The following is an 18,882-nucleotide window of genomic DNA, read 5'->3' as shown; positions in this document are numbered from 1 at the left end:
AGTATATAATCTAGTGGCATTAATTACATCCACAATGACAGTGTTGTGCAACCATCACCACTATTTCTAAAATTTTTCATCACCCCAAGTAGAAATGCTATGCCCGTTAAGCAATGAGTCTCCATTACTGGCTACCCCTTGGTCAGCGCTAATCTACTTTCTATCTCTATGAATTTGCTTAGTCTATCTATAGTGATTTTGAGTGTATATATTTATGTATGCCTTTTTAATGATTGTTCTAAGTATTATATTATATATACATAACATCACAGTCTACTGCTGTCATTATTTTACCAATTTGTGAATTATAGAATCCTTTCCTCCCTTTATGTTTGTGATGGCTTGAAGCTGTATTGACCCCAGAAGAGTATGTTCTTAAAATTCATCGATTCCTGTGTATGTGAACCTATTTTAAGTAGGATCTTCTCATGAGTAGGATCTAAAGTTAAGATGTGACCCACTTCATTCAGGGTTGGTCTTAATCCTCTTACTGGAGACCTTTATAAATAAGAGAATGAAATTCAGACTAAGAGGAAGAAAGCTACAAAAGCAAGAAGCTGAAAGCAACGAAACCCGGAAGAGAAGGGAGAGACCAGCAGATGCTTCCATGTGTCTTGCCATGTGACACAGGAGCCCAGGATTTTTTGGCAGCCAGTCTTCTGGAAGAAGAAAGCATCAGCTGATGATGCCTTGGTGTGGACATTTTTCTCAGCCTGAAAACTGTAATCTTGAAAGTTAATAAATTCCCATTGTTAAAGCCAATGCATTTTATGTTATCTAATTTCAGTAGCCTAGTAAACTAGAACAATGTCCCTTAATCATTCCCTGTTCATAATTTTCTTAAATATTTCCTGTATATGCATGTAGAACTACACCAGGCAGTGTTATAATTTTTGCTTCAACTATCAGGCATAATTACAAAACTCAAGATAAGAGGGAAAGCTTATTGTATTTATTCATAATGTTGCTCTTTCATTTGTTCTTTCTTCCTTTCTGAGGTTCCAAGATTCCTTATTTTATCATTTCCATTCTGTTTTAGAGAACTTCCTTCAGTCATTTTTTTAGGGTGGGTCTGTTGGTGACAAATTCTCTTGAGTTTTCCTTCTTCTCACAATGTCTTGTTTCTCCTTCATCCCTGAAGGATATTTTTGCTGGGTATAGGATTTTACTCTGACAGTTCTTTTGTTTCAGCACTTGAAAAACAGTGTGCTGCTTCTGTCTGATCTCCATAGTTTCTGATAAGAAATTCACTGTCGTTTAAATAGTTTTCCTCTAAAAGTTAGATGCTGTTTTCCTCTTGCTGCTTTCAATACTTTTTTTCTTTGTCTTTAGTTTTCAGAAGGTTAAAATTATTATGTGTCTTGGTGTAGATCTTTGGGTTTATCCTTTTTTGGGGTTTGTTCTGCTACTTGGCTTTTTAGATTTCTGTCTCTTCACAAATTTGGGAAGTTTCCAGCTGTTGTTTCCTCAAGTTCTTTTTTCATCCCTGTCCCCTTCTTCCTTTATTTTTCTCTAAAGACAGAAATGTTAGATCGTCTGTTAAAGTCACACAGGACTTTAGGCTCTATTCTTTTGTTTTCTCATTTTATCTCTCTTGTTCAGATTGGATAATTTTCATTATTGTCTCGTCGAGTTCTCTGATTATATTCTCTATTGCTTCTATCTGCTGCTGAGTCCTTTTACTGAGCTTTTAAATTCAGTTATGGTATTTTTATGTTCTAAAATTTCCACCTGGTTTTCTTTATAGCTTCAGGTTTTTGCTGAGACTTTTGTTTTCCTGAGGCTTTCTATCTTTTTCATTTGTTTCAAGTGTGTGTAACTGTTGATACATTTTTTATTATGGTTGCTTTAAAATCTTTGTCGGGTAATTTTAACATCTCTGTCATCTTGGTATTGCCATCTACTGATTGTCTTTTCTCATTTAGTTTGAGCTCTTCCTGGTTCTTGATAGGATGGGTAATTTTTTATTGAAACCTGGGTATTTTCATATTATGTGATGAGACTCTGGATATGATAAAAAACCTTTTGTTTTAGTTAGCTTTATTTGACATCACTTTGGTAAGGGTAGAAAGGACACCATCTTTTGCTGCCAGGGAGATGTGTGTGTAGAACTTCAGTTTTCCCACTCAGTCTCTGTTAACACTTGAGGAAGGAGAGTTTCTAGTTACTGCTGGGTAGAGGTGGGCATTCTGGACCCTCACATGGTTTCCACTAAAACTGCGATGAGGGAGGTTCATTAGCAGCTGGCAAGAATAAAAGATGGGCTCCCTAATTAGCCTTCTCTGGCATCACCCTAGCAGGGGTATTAGGGCACCTTCTTACACCCTTGTAAGGATTGAAGTCTAGGCTTCACACTGGGCATTTTTGGCATGGATGAGGATGAGGCCACAGTGTTCTTCTCTTGTGTTTGACTTAGTAGAGTGGTTACTGTCTAAAATGTTTGCATCTTGATAGGTTATGCCTTTCCTGGTCCTTTGTCTAGAGAAAGCAAGGTTTTGTTGCTCTTTTTTTTTGTCAGTACCCATTGGTGTTTTGGGGTTTTCAACTTCTTCAACTCCAAGTCTGGGATAAAAGGCAAAAAGAAAACCCAGGAAACTCACTTGTGTTGTTCATCTTGTCTCAAGGTCCCTGGCTGGTCTGCCTTCTTCTTTCCACCTTTCAGAATCTTCGTAGATGTGTTTTATATATACTGTCCAAGGATTTTGGTAGTACCCAGTGGGTAGAACAGGGAGAAGTATACCTACTCCATCTTCCTGGAAATGGAAGTCCTTAAGATTTTAATTTTTGTAGTTGTTAAATCTTTCATTCTTCTGGGCTTCATGATCAGGGCTCATTTATATAGGCCTTTCCCACCTCAAGATTCTTAATTCATTTTGTTCTTCTATGGCTTATATTTTTAGGCATCTTTTTTTCTCTAAATTATTAGTGAATTAAACCGTTGTCTTTTGTTAAATAGCCATTCTTTCCCTATTGGTTTGAAATGCTGCTTTCCTCATGCACCATTTTATTATATATACTTGGGTCCACTTCTGGACTTCCTATTCTGTTCTACTGTTCTCTTTTCTTGTTCTGATATCACCATTGTAGTGATTGTAATCTGTCCTGCTATCTTGTAGAGTAAGACTACCTTCCCCAATTATGTTACAGAAAATATTGGCTATTTTTATGTCCAACAACTTATTATGGTAGTTGGCATTTTCTTACTTAATAATAAAGGAATTAATGCTTATTTTAGTATCCTTGTAGCATTTGATGGAGGAAATTATGATATTGAACCCTTCCTCTAGTGGTTGAAACTGTAGGTGATTTGCCCCTACTCCCTAGAGGACATTTGACAATTTCTGGAGATATTTTTGGTTAAACCTGGGGAAGTGCTACTGACATCTAGTATGTAGAAACCAGGGATTCTGCTAAACATCCTAAAATGTACAGGACAGCCCCCCACAATAAAAAATTATCTGCCCCCAAATGTCAGTAGTTCCAAGGTTTGGAAACCCTGACCTAGTCCTGTCATTAGGAAAGTAAAATTTTGTCTCTTAACCCCTTTCCTATTTAAGAGTAAGACTCTTTAACGTAAAAACAAATCATATTAAGTGGTATTTGCTTCCTTAGTTACCACCGTGATTTAAAGTCAGGGTCCTGAAATTATGCCAGTACCTAGAGAAATGATTAAGATTTTAAGATCTAGGCATAAATCAAGTGCAAATTTAATAAGAACTATTGGAGAGGTTTCAGTATTATGGCCAGTTACAAAAATAATACAAATATCAATGACTTTTCCATGTATAAACAATAATACTCCAGAAATGTAATGGAAAACAGTCCCATGAACAATTTCAACCAAAAATATAAAATGCCTAAGAATAAACTTTAAACATATACATGACCTATATGAAAATACCCACAAAAGTTTACTGAGGAATATGAAAGAAGACTTGAATAAATGAAGACACCCAGTATGTTCTTGAATGTGCAGACTCTATGGTGTAAGAGTATCATTTACCTCCATGTTAATCTGCACATTTAATGCAATTCTTGTGAAACTGCAGTGGGAATCTTTGAGTGAAGGGGAGGAGGGAGGTATTTGACAAGATTTTGAAATTCAAATGGAGAAATAAATAAAATGCATGAGACTAGCCATCTTTTTAGTCCTTTAATAAAAGTAATGATGGAGTACTTGTAGGAAAATATATGAAAATGTATTATAAATTTATTTTCTTCCTGGCAATTTGAAATATTATGTAATATAAAAATAAATGCATTTTAGTGCTACAATAATTGAAACTCTTGCATAGAACAGGAGTAGAAAGACAAATCAGTGAAACATTTTAATGTCCAGAATCAAACCTGTGTTTCTGGTGATGTTTCAAATCCTTGAGTGAAAGGATGGAATAGTGAATAAATGAGTTGCAGTAATTGGCTAACTGGGTTCATTAGGGGGAGAGGGAATTAATTTTTGACTAAAAAGATTAACCAAAAGTAATACTAGGTGAATTAAAGGTAGAAAATGGAACTATAAACATATTTTAAAGGCATAGGTCAATATGAAAATACATAAGTAATCTTGGCTTGGGAAGAGGACTATTTATTTACATATATATTTAACTATATAATGTAATCACATAGTTCAAAAATAAATCTATAAATAGTTTTACTCTGAAAAGTCTCTTTCCTATCCCTGTCCCTCATTTGTCCTGTATTCACCCATCCAAATATACACACATTCAGCTAATCATTGTAATTTATCTGTCCTTCCAGAGTTTCTTCATGGATTTGCTAGCAAATAAAAAAATATACATTTGGCCTTCTACCTTTTTCTGTATTTTGTTAACATAAAGATAGTATATTCTGCACACTATCCTATACCTTGCTTTTTAAACTTCATATATTTTTGAGTTCTTTTTACATCAATCAAAATATAGAGATCTTCCTCAGTATTTTTATATCAACATAGAATTCCATTGTCTCTGGATATGTTATAATTTCCTTTCTGATGGGCATTTGGGTTTTTTCTCTTATACTAATAAAAAATGATGCAATGGATATTCTTCATGTCATTTTACAAGAATACAAGTCTACCTGTGTGCTAGTTCAAAGTATTGCTAGTTCAAAAGATAGCTCTATATTTCTAATTTCTAAAGCATTGGCCACTTGCTTTCCATAGGGATTATACTAATTTACACTCCCATTAGTAATATGTAAGGCTGCCTGTTTCCTCACAGTCTCCTTAACAGAGCACGTTACCAGTTTTTGGATTTCTGTCCATCTTTCAGGGGAACTATATTTTCATGTTGGTGTAAATTCTTTTGTTTTACAAATGATGTTGAGCACCTTTTCACATGGTTAAGAGGGAAAACCATTTAAAATATGATATAGAGATAAGAACCAGAAAGGTATAAAAGATTGTAAAGGTTTGACTATATAAAAAGTAAAAACAAAATGAAAAAAACAAATGACAAAATGAGGGAGGAAAAATTTTACAATATACGACAAAATAAATAGCCTTGATATAGGGTTTTATTAAAAATCAGTAATAACACCCCCAAAATAAAATGAGCAGATGATATGAATAAGTAATTTCAAATTAAAAAATTAAAGAAGCCATTAAATACCCATTAAAAATTCAGCCTCATTGCTAGGTAATGAAGGATAAATATGAAATACCTTTGCTATTAAATTGGTTATTTATTTAAAAGTATACATGCAGAGCTCCTCCTAAATGAAACATGAGGATATTCTGCTATATACTTTGAGTAGTTGGAGGTATGTGATAATGTTCCCAATTCCATCCCAGCATTTCCTCCCTGCCCTCCAACAAATGTTGCCATGAGGTACTAAACAGTTAGAGACAGGTAGCAATAGATTCAAGTGCAGTTACTTATTAAGCACTTTTTTCTTTTGAAGAACAAATAGAATATCTGTAATTATATTTTGGAGTCTGGAAAATGTTGGTTCAATTCAGCAAAAACATTTATTGAGCACTTACTACCATGTGACATCCTCTATAGTAGGGATGAAAAGATATGGATTCTGTTTTCACATAGCTCATTGATCTCTTTTCTGTATTTATGTACTTTCTATGGATTATTTCTTTTACTGCTTAATTTCTTTTACAAATCCACAATTTTATTCATTTACTTTTCAACAAGTCTAAATCCTTGAGGGGTCCAGCATCACATGGATTTGGTGTCCAATGGCCTTAGCAGGAATTTTGCTTCAGAATTTGACATGAACTGTGCCACTGTTCCCATGGGTGTGAGTTACATTTCTCCAAATTACTCTGGTTTTGTTAGGTTTGCTTCCAGGAGTCACTGTGTTATTTTGTGCTTTATACACATGAGCACATCTCTTGCCCAAATAGAATTCAGTTTCATCTCAGGCATAAACTCCTTCCACCTTAAGAGGAGTTATGTGGTCCCTCTGGTTCCAGAGACCCTGCTTATAGCAAGAAATAATGGCCTTGGACCACAGCCATCCAGAATATTTGCCATTTTAGAAGTCCTGTTCCCAGCAGGCCTCTGCAAGCTCCAAGATGGTGGAAAGAGCAGCTTCTTGAAGATGCTTCCCTACATTTTCTTCTGGGGGTTTTATGGTCTTGGTTCTTATATTTAGGTCTTTGATCCATTTGAGGAAATTTTTGCATAAAGTGTGAGAATAGGGATCTTCTTTTACTCCTTTGCATGTGGATATCCAGTCTTCCCAGCACCATTTATTGAAGAGACCATTCTGTCCCAGGTGAGTGGACTTGGCAGGTTGTCAAATATCAATTGGCCGTAGATGTGGAAGTCTATTTCTGAACTTTCAATCCAATTCCATTGACCAATATGTCTATCTTTATGCCAGTACCATGCTGTTTTGACCACTGTATTTTTGTAATATGATTTAACATCAGGAAGTGTGAGTCCTCCAACTTTGTTATTCTTTTTCAAGGTGTTTTTGGCTGTTCGGGGTCCCTTACCCTTCCAAATAAATTTTATAATTAGCTTTTCCATTTCTGCAAAGTAGGCTGTTGCAGCTTTGATTGGGATGGCATTGAATCTGTAAATCAACTTGGGGTAGAATTGACATCTTAACCATATTTAGTCTTCCGGTCCATAAACATGGAAAGTCCTTCCATTTATTTGGGTCTTCTTTGATTTCCATTAGCAATGTTTTGTAGTATTCTGTGTACAAATCCTTTGCATCCTTGATTAAATTTATTCCTAGATATTTGAGTCTTTTAATTGCTATTGTAAATGGAACTTTTTCTAGATTTCCTTACCAGATTGCTCATTACTAGTGTGTAGAAACACTACTGATTTTTGTGTGTTGATTTTGTATATCACTACTTTGCTGAACTAGTTTATTAGCTCTAGTAGCTTTGTAGTAGATTTTTTGGAACGTCCTAGATACAGGATTGCGTCATCTGCAAATAGTGAAAGTTTCCTTCTTCCTTTCCAATTTCAATGCCTTTTATTTCTTTTTCTTGCCTAACTGCTCTAGCTAGAATGTCTAGCACAATGTTGAACAGGAGTGGTGACAGTGAGCATCCTTTTCTTGATCTAGATCTTGGAGGGAAAGCTTTCAGTCTTTTACCATCGAGTATGATGTTAGCTGTGTGTTTTTCATATAGGCTTTTATTATGTTGAGGAAGTTTCATTCTATTCCTATCTTTTGAAGTGTTTTTTTTTTTATTAAGAGAGGATATTGGATTTTGTCAAATGCCTTTTCTGCATCAGTTGAGATGATCATGTGGTTTTTCTTCTGTCTTGTTAATATCGTGTATTACATTAATTGATTTTCTTGTGTTGAACCACCTTTGCATACTTGGAATAAAACCCACTTGATCATGTTGTGTATTTCTTTTAATGTGCTGTTGGATTTGATTTGCAAGTATTTTGTTACAGATTTTTGCATCTGTATTCATTAGAGAAATTGGTCTGTAATTTTCTTTTCTTTGTGGTATCTTTATCTGGCTTTGGTTAGGGTAATGTTGGCTTCATAGAATGAGTTAGGGAGTGTTCCCTCCTCTTCAATATTTTGGAAGAGTTTGAGCAGGACTAGTATTAATTCTTGGAATGATTCTTAGAATTCACCTGTAAAACCTTCTGGTCCTGGGCCTTTCTTTGTTGGGAGGTTTTTGATGACTGATTCAGTCTCTTAATGAGTCAGTGTAGGTTGTTCATGTCTTTCTGGGAGTTTTTCCATTTCATCTCTGTTTGTCTAATTTGTTGGCATACATTTGTTGCTAGTATCCTCTTATGATCATTTTTTATTTCTCTGGGGGTGTCTAGTAATGTCTCCTCTCTCATTTCTGACTTTATTTGCATCTTCTCTCCTTTTTTTTTGTTTGCCATTCTAGCCAAGGACTTGTCAATTTTATTGATCTTCTCAAAGAAGCAACTTTGGGTTTTGTTAATTCTAATTTTTAAACCTCCTTTTCATTTATTTCTGCCAAATCTTTGTTATTTCTTTTGTTCTGCTTGCTTTGGAATTAGTTTGCTGTTCTTTTCTTCCAGGTGTGCAGTCAGCTCTTTGATTTTAGCTCTTTCTTCTTTTTAAATGTAGGTGTTTAGGGCTATAAATTTCTCTCTCAGCACTGCTTTACTGCATCCCATAAGTTTTGATGTGTTTTGTTCATGTTTTCATTCATGTCGAGGTATTTACTGATTTCCCTTGCAATTTCGTTTTTGACCCACTGATTGTTTGAGTGTATTGTTAAACTGCCATATATTTGTGAACTTTTCAGTTGTCCACCTGTTAGTGATTTCTAGCTTCGTTGCATTATGATCAGAGAAAGTGCTTTGTATAATTTCAATCTTTTTAAATTTATTGAGGCTTGTTTTTTGACCCAACATGTGGTGCTTCCTGGAGAATGATCCATGCACATTTGAGAAGAATGTATATCTGCTTTTTGAGGGGTGCAGTGTTCTCTATATGTTTGTTAGGTCTAGTTCATTCATCATTTTATTCAATTTCTCTGTTTCTTTATTGATCCTCCATCTATATGTTCTATCTGTTGATGAGAGTGATGTGTTGAAGTCTCCAAATATTACTGTAGAGACATCTGTTTCTCCTTTCAGTTTTGTCAATGTTTGCCTCATGTACTTTGGGACACCATGGTTAAGGGCATAAATATTTAGGATTGTTTTTTCTTCTTGGTAGCTTGACCTTTTTATTAATATAAAATGTCCTTCTTTATCTCATATAACAGCTTCTGACAAAGCCTGTTTCATCTGTTATTAGTATAGGTACCTCAGCACTTTTTTGGTTACTGTTTGAGTGGAATATCATTTTCCAACCTTTCACTTTCAACCTATTTGTGTCTTTGGTCTATGATAAGTTTCTTGTAGACAGCATATTGTTGGCTCATACTTTTTTATCCATTCTGACAATATGCTTCTTTTGATTGGGGCATTTAATCCATTAACATTCAATGTTATTACTGTAAAGGCAGTACTTACTTTAACCAGTTTATCCTTTGGTTTTTAAATGGGATATCTTATTTTAGCCTCTCTTTTTAGTCTTTTATTTACCCTTAATGATAATCTTCGTTTTTACACTCTCTTCCAAGTTGTCTCTCCTGTCTTTTCCTTTCAGCCTGGAGAATGCTCTGTATTATTTCTAGTAGGGCAGGTCTCTTGTTGACAGAATCTCTCATTTCTGTTTATCTGTGAATATTTTAAACTCTCCCTCACTTTTGAAGAACAGTTTTGCCAGATAAAGATTCTTGGCTGGCAGTTTTTCTCTTTCAGTACCTTAAATATATATCTTGCCACTGCCTCCTTATCTCCATGGTTTGTGATGAGAAATCAGGCTTAGTCCTATTGCAGTTCCTTTGCATGTGACAATTCACTTCTCTCTTTCTGCTTTCAGTGTCCTCTTTTTGTCTTTGGCATTTGGCATTCTGTTTAGCATGTGTCTTGGAGTAAGTGTATTAGGATTCATTCCATTTGGGGTACGTTGCACTTGTTGGACATGTTTATTTATTTCTTTCATAAGATTTGGGAAATTTTCAGCCATTATTTCCTCAGATATTCTTTCTGCCTCTTTTCCCTTCTCATCTCCTTCTAGGACATTCATGACCTATATGTTTGTGCACTTTGAGCTGTCATTCAAATCCCTGAGGCCCTGCTAAATTTTTTCTGTTCTTTTTTCTATCTGATCTTCTGTCTGTAAGACTTCGATTGTCCTGTCTTCCAGTTCACTAATTCTTTCTTCTGCCTGTTCATATTTGCTGTTGTATGCCTCTAGCATATTTTTAACTTCTTCTGTTGTGCCTTTCATTCCCATAATGTCTGTTTTGTTTCTTTTTATACTTTCAAATTATTTATGCTCACTGAGTGTCTTCTTAAGATCCTTTATCCCTTTAGCCATATTTTCCTTCATCTCCTTGAACTGATTTAGGACATTTGTTTGAACATCTTTGATTGGTTGTTCCAAATTCTGTGGTCCTCTCAAATTTCAGTTTCTTCCTCTGACTGGACCATATCTTCCTGTTAGTTAGTATGGCTTGTAATTTTTTACGGATGCCCAGGCATCTGATTATCTTGATGAATTTATTCTGAAGGTCAGTTTCTCTCTCTTGCCTAGGGTTTAATTGTTCATTGGCTTTGTGTTAAGGCTCTTCTTTGACACTTGGTTCAAATTATTCTAGACCTTTAGAATTGCCTATGTTTAACTGACCAGATTTTTTTTAGCTCTTCTTCATCTGATTCTTGACCTGGATATTTGGTACAATTATTAGCATTCTACTATTTGTGCAATTGTATAACTCCTGACATAAAGCTTCCTTTCCTTCTATTTGTTTTGGTTTTGCCTCTCTGTATATTTTTTGTATTTCTTTCATTGCCTCTAGCTGCTTTTTCCTGGAGTACAAATTCTTGGAAGAGTGTCACCCTGGAGAGGACTTTCCCAAGCCAGTATTTCCCTGTCAAAACATGAAGGGATCACAGACCAACGCCAGAGCACCAGCTCTTTAACTCAGTTTCTGGAGCTCTTCATCCCTCTCTTCCCTGGATGCTGTACAGTGCTTCCCTGGCCTCCAGAGTCCGAGAACAGTTGTTTCAGATAGTTCCTTCCTGTCTACTAGCTGTTTTGGAGGAGGAGTGAATCCTGGAGCTCCCTAGTCCTCCATCCTCCCCAGAACTTTCGAACTGTTCTTTAAATCTGGCTTTTACTGTGATATTTATTAGGTTTCAAGGTACCCAATTTTATTTGCTTTGTTTTTATTTCTGCATAATAATGCACTTTGTTATAATAGTGTTTTACTTAGAAATGTTTTTTTAGTCATTTTTTCCTGCTTATTACCTTTACCTCTAGTTTTGAATTCAGCCTCTGCTGCTCCTACCACTAGTTCAAGTACCATGTTGTTTACCTCAATACCAAATGCTTCTACCTCCTCTGCTGGTACTGGGTTTTCATGTAAGTTACTTGTTCCACAGAAAATACTATTATTTCCCATCATGTCACTTAATTTTATTTACCAATACTGACCTTGCACATCTCATAAATTATCGTTATGCTTGAACCCACCTGTAACTGTTGATATCAGTAGTAAGCTTAATTGTTATGGCTTAGTTGTGAAATTTTCTTAATAACTTGGTTATTGCAGCTTAATGTGATAACTTGAGGAATATAATTAATTAGCATTGTGAAGTTTCGAAACAACTTTTTGAAGCTAATAAGAATAGGGAGTGTTGGGAATTTTGCCAAGTATATCTGAAGAAAAGAAGTCTTATTATCCATGTGATTAACATAAAGTGGGAGGAAACATTAGAGCCTTAATGTAGTATAATCTGTATAGTCCTGGCCTGTGGTCCCTACATTTGAGCTATTAGAAATGTTTGCCTTTTCAGGAAATTTCATATAAATGGATTGACCATGGTGTTTTGAAGTTTATCCAAAATTTTCTAAAGGACTCTTCAGACGATAAAGAGTATATACATTCATCACTGATTTTTGATTCAAAGGGTTATAGGTAATATTATGTTTTTCTCTGCAGTTGGTGCCCCAACAACTTCGGCTGCAACATTTGGTGGTATAAATTTTGGATTTGGATTAAAATACCCTGGAGCAAGTGGAGCACCTTCTACTACATCTAGTAAGATTTTGGAATTATTGGGATGTGATGGAATGCTCTTTGGAAATGTATTATGTAACAAGCATCAAGTAGGTTGTAGTTCTATAACATCTAGGTCTCTGTAAGTGGGTTTTGACCACTTCATCAGAGTATACAAAAGGAACATGAATATAGATGATTGCCAAAGAATAGAATGAGACAGCAACTATCGATATTACTTTGATGTAACTAGAGTCAAAATTGCTATCAAATTCTTGTCAACTTTTAAGCTTAAGAATTTTTGTGGGAATAGTAGTTATTGATCATAGTGTTTAAATTGACATAGTATGTCAATTGATAATTTTTTTCTCTAAAAGTCAATTTGTTTTGACTTGATTTTCTATTTAAGGCTGACCCTCTTCTAAAGCTGCTGTCAGGAGTTTCCCTAGACCTATCCTAATTTTTTTTCCTGCCAGTTAAAGGCTAGTTTGGTTGTAGGTTGAAGAAATCTTCCTGGGTGGTTTGGGTTCATTTGCTACTTATACTTGACACTTAAGTCAGATTCCATTTCAGGTAAATCTTATTTGTTTTTACTTTTAAAAGTTTTCTTAGTTATCACCTTTCTGTATGTATGTTATACTTCACAATAAGGAAATAACTGAAATTGTGGAACTGTAACCCATAGCATTCTTTGAAACTTGCTCTCTACTTGTTAAATTGTACTTGGAAAGTTATTACTTTTCTGTATATATGTTATATTTCACAATAAAAATGTAAAAAAGAGTTTACTTAGGGGAAGTGAATCTTTATTCAGACCTGGAAAGGACTAAAAGTCAAGCCCTTTTAAGATTAAAATAATTATTCCTAAGCAGAGATGTGAACTACCTGTTCATGTACTCTTTTTGCATGACCAAGTCTTACGGCGTTTCTCATTAGTACTAGGCTATGTGGCCAGCCTATGACAGTTGTTAAGCATGTGTCTTGAGAACTTCATGAGTTACCATATTATACATACATATATATACACACACACACATATATAATATATATAATAATAAGTATATATACTTATTATACTTCATGAATTACCATTACATACTATGTGATAGTATATAACATATGATTTCCCCCATAAAATACAGAAATAAGAACTGATTCTTTCAGTCATGGGTGGAGTTATTGAAATATGAATAGGCAGGTGCTTCATTGACTCTGCCAAACCTACCGCCTATATAACTAAGTCACCAATTCCTTCCTGCAAAGTGATATCCTCACTACTAGGCCATCCCTTATTACCCATTCCATCCACTGTTACCTTATGTACTTATCTCCCTCTCCAGCAGATATGTCTCAACCTGACACCCCTAATCCAGGTTTGTTTCTTCCTTCACTCCCCTTTCTTTCTCCCCATGTGTATTTACTTGCTCAGATACAATATCTCACAAACTAGCCTCTAGTGCAGCTTTAAAGTGTCTGCATCTGCAAATTTACAAATAGGATTGCTCTCTGCTCTAGGTATAATCAGCATGTTTTAAGAGAAGCTTGCTTTTTATTAATCTCATCTTTTGTATGAGTCGAGAAGGTTATGATGTCCATTCCCAGCATGGAGTAAGATATACAGTTGCTGATCAGGGCCATGATCAGAAAATTTGATAGCATGATCTTTTTTTTTTTTTTTTTATCTTCATTTTATTGAGATATATTCACATACCACGCAGTCATACAAAACAAATCGTACTTTCGATTGTTCACAGTACCATTACATAGTTGTACATTCATCACCTAAATCAATCCCTGACACCTTCATTAGCACACACACAAAAATAACAAGAATAATAATTAGAGTGAAAAAGAGCAATTGAAGTAAAAAAGAACACTGGGTACCTTTGTCTGTTTGTTTCCTTCCCCTATTTTTCTACTCATCCATCCCTAAACTAGACAAAGTGGAGTGTGGTCCTTATGGCTTTCCCAATCCCATTGTCACCCCTCATAAGCTACATTTTTATACAACTGTCTTCGAGATTCATGGGTTCTGGGTTGTAGTTTGATAGTTTCAGGTATCCACCACCAGCTACCCCAATTCTTTAGAACCTAAAAAGGGATGTCTATAATGTGCATAAGAGTGCCCACCAGAGTGACCTCTCGGCTCCTTTTGGAATCTCTCTGCTACTGAAGCTTATTTCATTTCCTTTCACATCCCCCTTTTGGTCAAGAAGATGTTCTCCGTCCCACGATGCCAGGTCTACATTCCTCCCCAGGAGTCATATTCCACGTTGCCAGGGAGATTCACTCCCCTGGGTGTCTGATCCCACGTAGCGGGGAGGGCAGAGATTTCACCTTTCAAGTTGTCTTAGGTAGAGAGAGAGGGCCACATATGAGCAACAAAGAGGCATTCGGGAGGAGGCTCTTAGGCACAACCATAGGGAGGCCTAGCCTCTCCTTTGCAGCAACCGTCTTCCCAAGGGTAAAACCTATGGTAGAGGGCTCAACCCATCAAACCACGAGTCCCCTATGTCTGTGGTCATGTTAGCAACCATCGAGGTGGGGTAGGCGAATACCCCTGCATTCTCCACAGGCTCCTCAAGGGGGCACTACGTATTTTTTTCCTTGTTTTTCTTTTTTTTTTTTAACTTTCCCTTCTTTTTTAAATCAACTGTATGAAAAAAAGTTAAAAAGAAAACAAACATACAAAGAAGAACATTTCAAAGAGACCATAACAAGGGAGTAAGAAAAAGACAACTAACCTAAGATAACTGCTTAACTTGCAACATGTTCCTACTTTACCCCAAGAAAGTTACCTAATATAGCATCATTTCTGTGAACTTGTTCCTACTATATCCATCAGAAATTAACAGACCATAGTCATTCCTGGGCATCCCCAGAACGTTAAATAGCTTATCTGTTCTTCTTGGATTATTGTTCCCCCTTCCTTAATTGCTCTCTATTGCTAGTTCCCCTACATTCTACATTATAAGCCATTTGTTTTACATTTTTCAAAGTTCACATTAGTGGTAGCATATAATATTTCTCTTTTTGTGCCTGGCTTATTTCGCTCAGCATTATGTCTTCAAGGTTCATCCATGTTGTCATATGTTTCACGAGATCGTTCCTTCTTACTGCCGCGTAGTATTCCATCGTGTGTATATACCACATTTTATTTATCCACTCATCTGTTGAAGGACATTTGGGTTGTTTCCATCTCTTGGCAATTGTGAATAATGCTGCTATGAACATTGGCGTGCACATATCTGTTCGTGTCACTGCTTTCCGATCTTCCGGGTATATACCGAGAAGTGCAATCGCTGGATCGAATGGTAACTCTATATCTAGTTTTCTAAGGAACTGCCAGACTGACTTCCAGAGTGGCTGAACCATTATACAGTCCCACCAACAATGAATAAGAGTTCCAATTTCCCCACATCCCCTCCAGCATTTGTAGTTTCCTGTTTGTTTAATGGCAGCCATTCTAACCGGTGTTAGATGGTATCTCATTGTGGTCTTAATTTGCATCTCTCTAATAGCTAGTGAAGCTGAACATTTTTTCATGTGTTTCTTGGCCATTTGTATTTCCTCTTCAGAGAACTGTCTTTTCATATCTTTTGCCCATTTTATAATTGGGCTGTCTGTACTATTGTCACTGAGTTGTAGGATTTCTTTATATATGCAAGATATCAGTCTTTTGTCAGATACATGGTTTCCAAAAATTTTTTCCCATTGAGTTGGCTGCCTCTTTACCTTTCTGAGAATTTCCTTTGAGGTGCAGAAACTTCTAAGCTTGAGGAGTTCCCATTTATCTATTTTCTCTTTTGTTGCTTGTGCTTTGGGTGTAAAGTCTAGGAAGTGGCCGCCTAATACAAAGTCTTGAAGATGTTTTCCTACATTATCTTCTAGGAGTTTTATGGTACTTTCTTTTATATTGAGATCTTTCATCCATTTTGAGTTAATTTTTGTGTAGGGGGTGAGGTAGGGGTCCTCTTTCATGCTTTTGGATATGGATATCCAACTCTCCCAGCCCCATTTGTTGAAAAGACCATTATGACTCAGTTCAGTGACTTTGGGGGCCTTATCAAAGATCAGTCGGCCATTGATCTGAGGGTCTATCTCTGAATTCTCAATTCGATTCCATTGATCTATATGTCTATCTTTGTGCCAGTACCATGCTGTTTTGGCAACTGTGGCTTTATAATAAGCTTCAAAGTCAGGGAGTGTAAGTCCTCCCACTTCGTTTTTCTTTTTTAGAGTGTCTTTAGCAATTCGAGGCATCTTCCCTTTCCAAATAAATTTGATAACTAGCTTTTCCAAGTCTGCAAAGTAGGTTGTTGGAATTTTGATTGGGATCGCATTGAATCTGTAGATGAGTTTGGGTAGAATTGACATCTTAATGACATTTAGCCTTCCTATCCATGAACATGGAATATTTTTCCATCTTTTAAGGTCCCCTTCTATTTCTTTTAGTAGAGTTATGTAGTTTTCTTTGTATAGGTCTTTTACATCTTTGGTTAAGTTTATTCCTAGGTACTTGATTTTTTTAGTTGCTATTGAAAATGGTATCTTTTTCTTGAGTATCTCTTCAGTTTGTTCATTTATAGCATATAGAAACATTACTGACTTATGTGCATTAATCTTGTATCCCGCTACTTTGCTAAATTTGTTTATTAGCTCTAGTAGCTGTATCGTCGATTTCTCAGGGTTTTCTAGATATAAGATCATATCATCTGCAAACAATGACAGTTTTACTTCTTCTTTTCCAATTTGGATGCCTTTTATTTCTTTGTCTTGCCGGATTGCCCTGGCTAGCACTTCCAGCACAATGTTGAATAACAGTGGTGACAGCGGGCATCCTTGTCTTGTTCCTGATCTTAGAGGGAAGGCTTTCAGTCTCTCACCATTGAGTACTATGCTGGCTGTGTGTTTTTCATATATGCTCTTTATCATGTTGAGGAAGTTTCCTTCAATTCCTACCTTTTGAAGTGTTTTTATCAAAAAGGGATGTTGGATTTTGTCAAATGCTTTTTCAACATCTATTGAGATGATCAATTGATTTTTCCCTTTTGACTTGCTAATGTGTTGTAAAACATTGATTGATTTTCTTATGTTGAACCATCCTTGCATGCCTGGAATGAACCCCACTTGGTCATGGTGTATGATTTTTTTAATGTGTCTTTGGATTCGATTTGCAAGTATTTTGTTGAGGATTTTTGCATCTATATTCATTAGGGAGATTGGCCGGTAGTTTTCCTTTTTTGTAGCATCTTTGCCTGGTTTTGGTATTAGATTGATGTTAGCTTCATAAAATGAGTTAGGTAGTGTTCCATTTTCTTCAATGTTTTGAAAGAGTTTGAGTAAGATTGGTGTCAGTTCTTTCTGGAAAGTTTGGTAGAATTCCCCTGTGAAGCCATCTGGCCCTGGGCATTTATTTGTGGGAAGATTTTTGATGACTGATTGGATCTCTTTGCTTGTAATGGGTTGGTTGAGGTCTTCTATTTCTTCTCTGGTCAGTCTAGGTTGTTCATATGTTTCCAGGAAATTGTCCATTTCCTCTACATTATCCAGTTTGTTGCCATACAGTTGTTCATAGTATCCTCTTATAATTTTTTTAATTTCTTCAGGATCTGCAGTTATGTCACCTTTTTCATTCATTATTTTGTTTATATGGGTCTTCTCTCTTTTTGATTTTGTCAGTGTAGCTAGGGGCTTGTCAATCTTGTTGATCTTCTCAAAGAACCAACTTTTGGTGATATTTATCCTCTGTATTGTTTTTTTGTTCTCTATGTCATTTATTTCTGCTTTAATCCTTGTTATTTCTTTTCTTCTACTTGGTTTAGGATTGGTTTGCTGTTCATTTTCTAGCTTCTTCAGTTGATCCATTAGTTCTTTGATTTTGGCTCTTTCTTCCTTTTTAATATATGCGTTTAGTGCTATAAATTTCCCCCTTAGCACTGCTTTTGCTGCATCCCATAGGTTTTGGTATGTTGTGTTCTCATTTTCATTCATCTCTATATATTTAGCAATTTCTCTTGCTATTTCTTCGTTAACCCACTGATTGTTTAGGAGTGTGTTGTTTAACCTCCAGGTATTTGTGAATTTTCGAAGTCTCTGATGGTTATTGACTTCTAATTGTATTCCATTGTGGTCAGAGAATGTGCTTTGAATAATTTCAATCTTTTTAAATTTACTGAGGCTTGTTTTATGTCCCAGCATATGATCTATTCTGGAGAAAGTTCCATGAGCACTAGAAAAGTATGTGTATCCTGGTGACTTGGGATGTAATGTCCTGTATATGTCTGTTAAATCTAATTCATTTATCAGGTTGTTTAGGTTTTCAATTTCCTTATTGGTCTTCTGTCTGGTTGATCTATCTATAGGAGAGAGTGATGTGTTGAAGTCTCCCACAATTATTGTGGAAACATCAATTGCTTCCTTTAGTTTTGCCTGTGTTTCTCTCATGTATTTTGTGGCACCTTGATTGGGTGCATAGACATTTACGATTGTTATTTCTTCTTGTTGAATTGCCCCTTTTATTAGTATGTAGTGGCCTTCTTTGTCTCTCAAAACATCCCTGCATTTGAAGTCTATTTTATCTGAGATTAATATTGCTACACCTGCTTTCTTTTGGCTGTAGCTTGCATGAAATATTTTTTTCCATCCTTTCACTTTCAATTTCTTTGTGTCCCTGTGTCTAAGATGAGTCTCTTGTATGCAACATATTGATGGTTCATGTTTTTTGATCCATTCTGCGAATCTATATCTTTTAATTGGGGAGTTTAATCCATTTACATTCAACGTTATAACCGTGAAGGCATTTCTTGAATCAGCCATCTTATCCTTTGGTTTATGTTTGT

General features: G+C 35.7%; 1 protein-coding gene and 1 pseudogene across 3 annotated transcripts in view; one reads left to right on the top strand and one right to left on the bottom strand.

Annotated features, from left to right (window-relative positions):
• The window catches only part of NUP62CL (nucleoporin 62 C-terminal like), a 119,951-nt gene that overhangs the window by 45,664 nt on the left and 55,405 nt on the right, over positions 1-18,882 (top strand). For 2 of the 3 annotated variants that reach the window (XM_037822414.1, XM_037822413.1), the window contains one exon: positions 11,984-12,082. In XM_037822414.1, coding sequence (XP_037678342.1) covers positions 11,984-12,082 — 99 coding nt within the window. Of the gene's footprint in view, positions 1-11,279; positions 11,404-11,983; positions 12,083-18,882 lie in introns of those variants that run through there. The other variant, XM_037822415.1, reaches the window with a different exon arrangement.
• LOC119523606 lies at positions 6,151-6,474 on the bottom strand (annotated as a pseudogene).

Source organism: Choloepus didactylus, chromosome X, assembly GCF_015220235.1.
Source record: "Choloepus didactylus isolate mChoDid1 chromosome X, mChoDid1.pri, whole genome shotgun sequence".
Lineage (NCBI taxonomy): Eukaryota > Metazoa > Chordata > Mammalia > Pilosa > Megalonychidae > Choloepus > Choloepus didactylus.
This window is presented reverse-complemented; position numbering and strand designations above follow the sequence as displayed.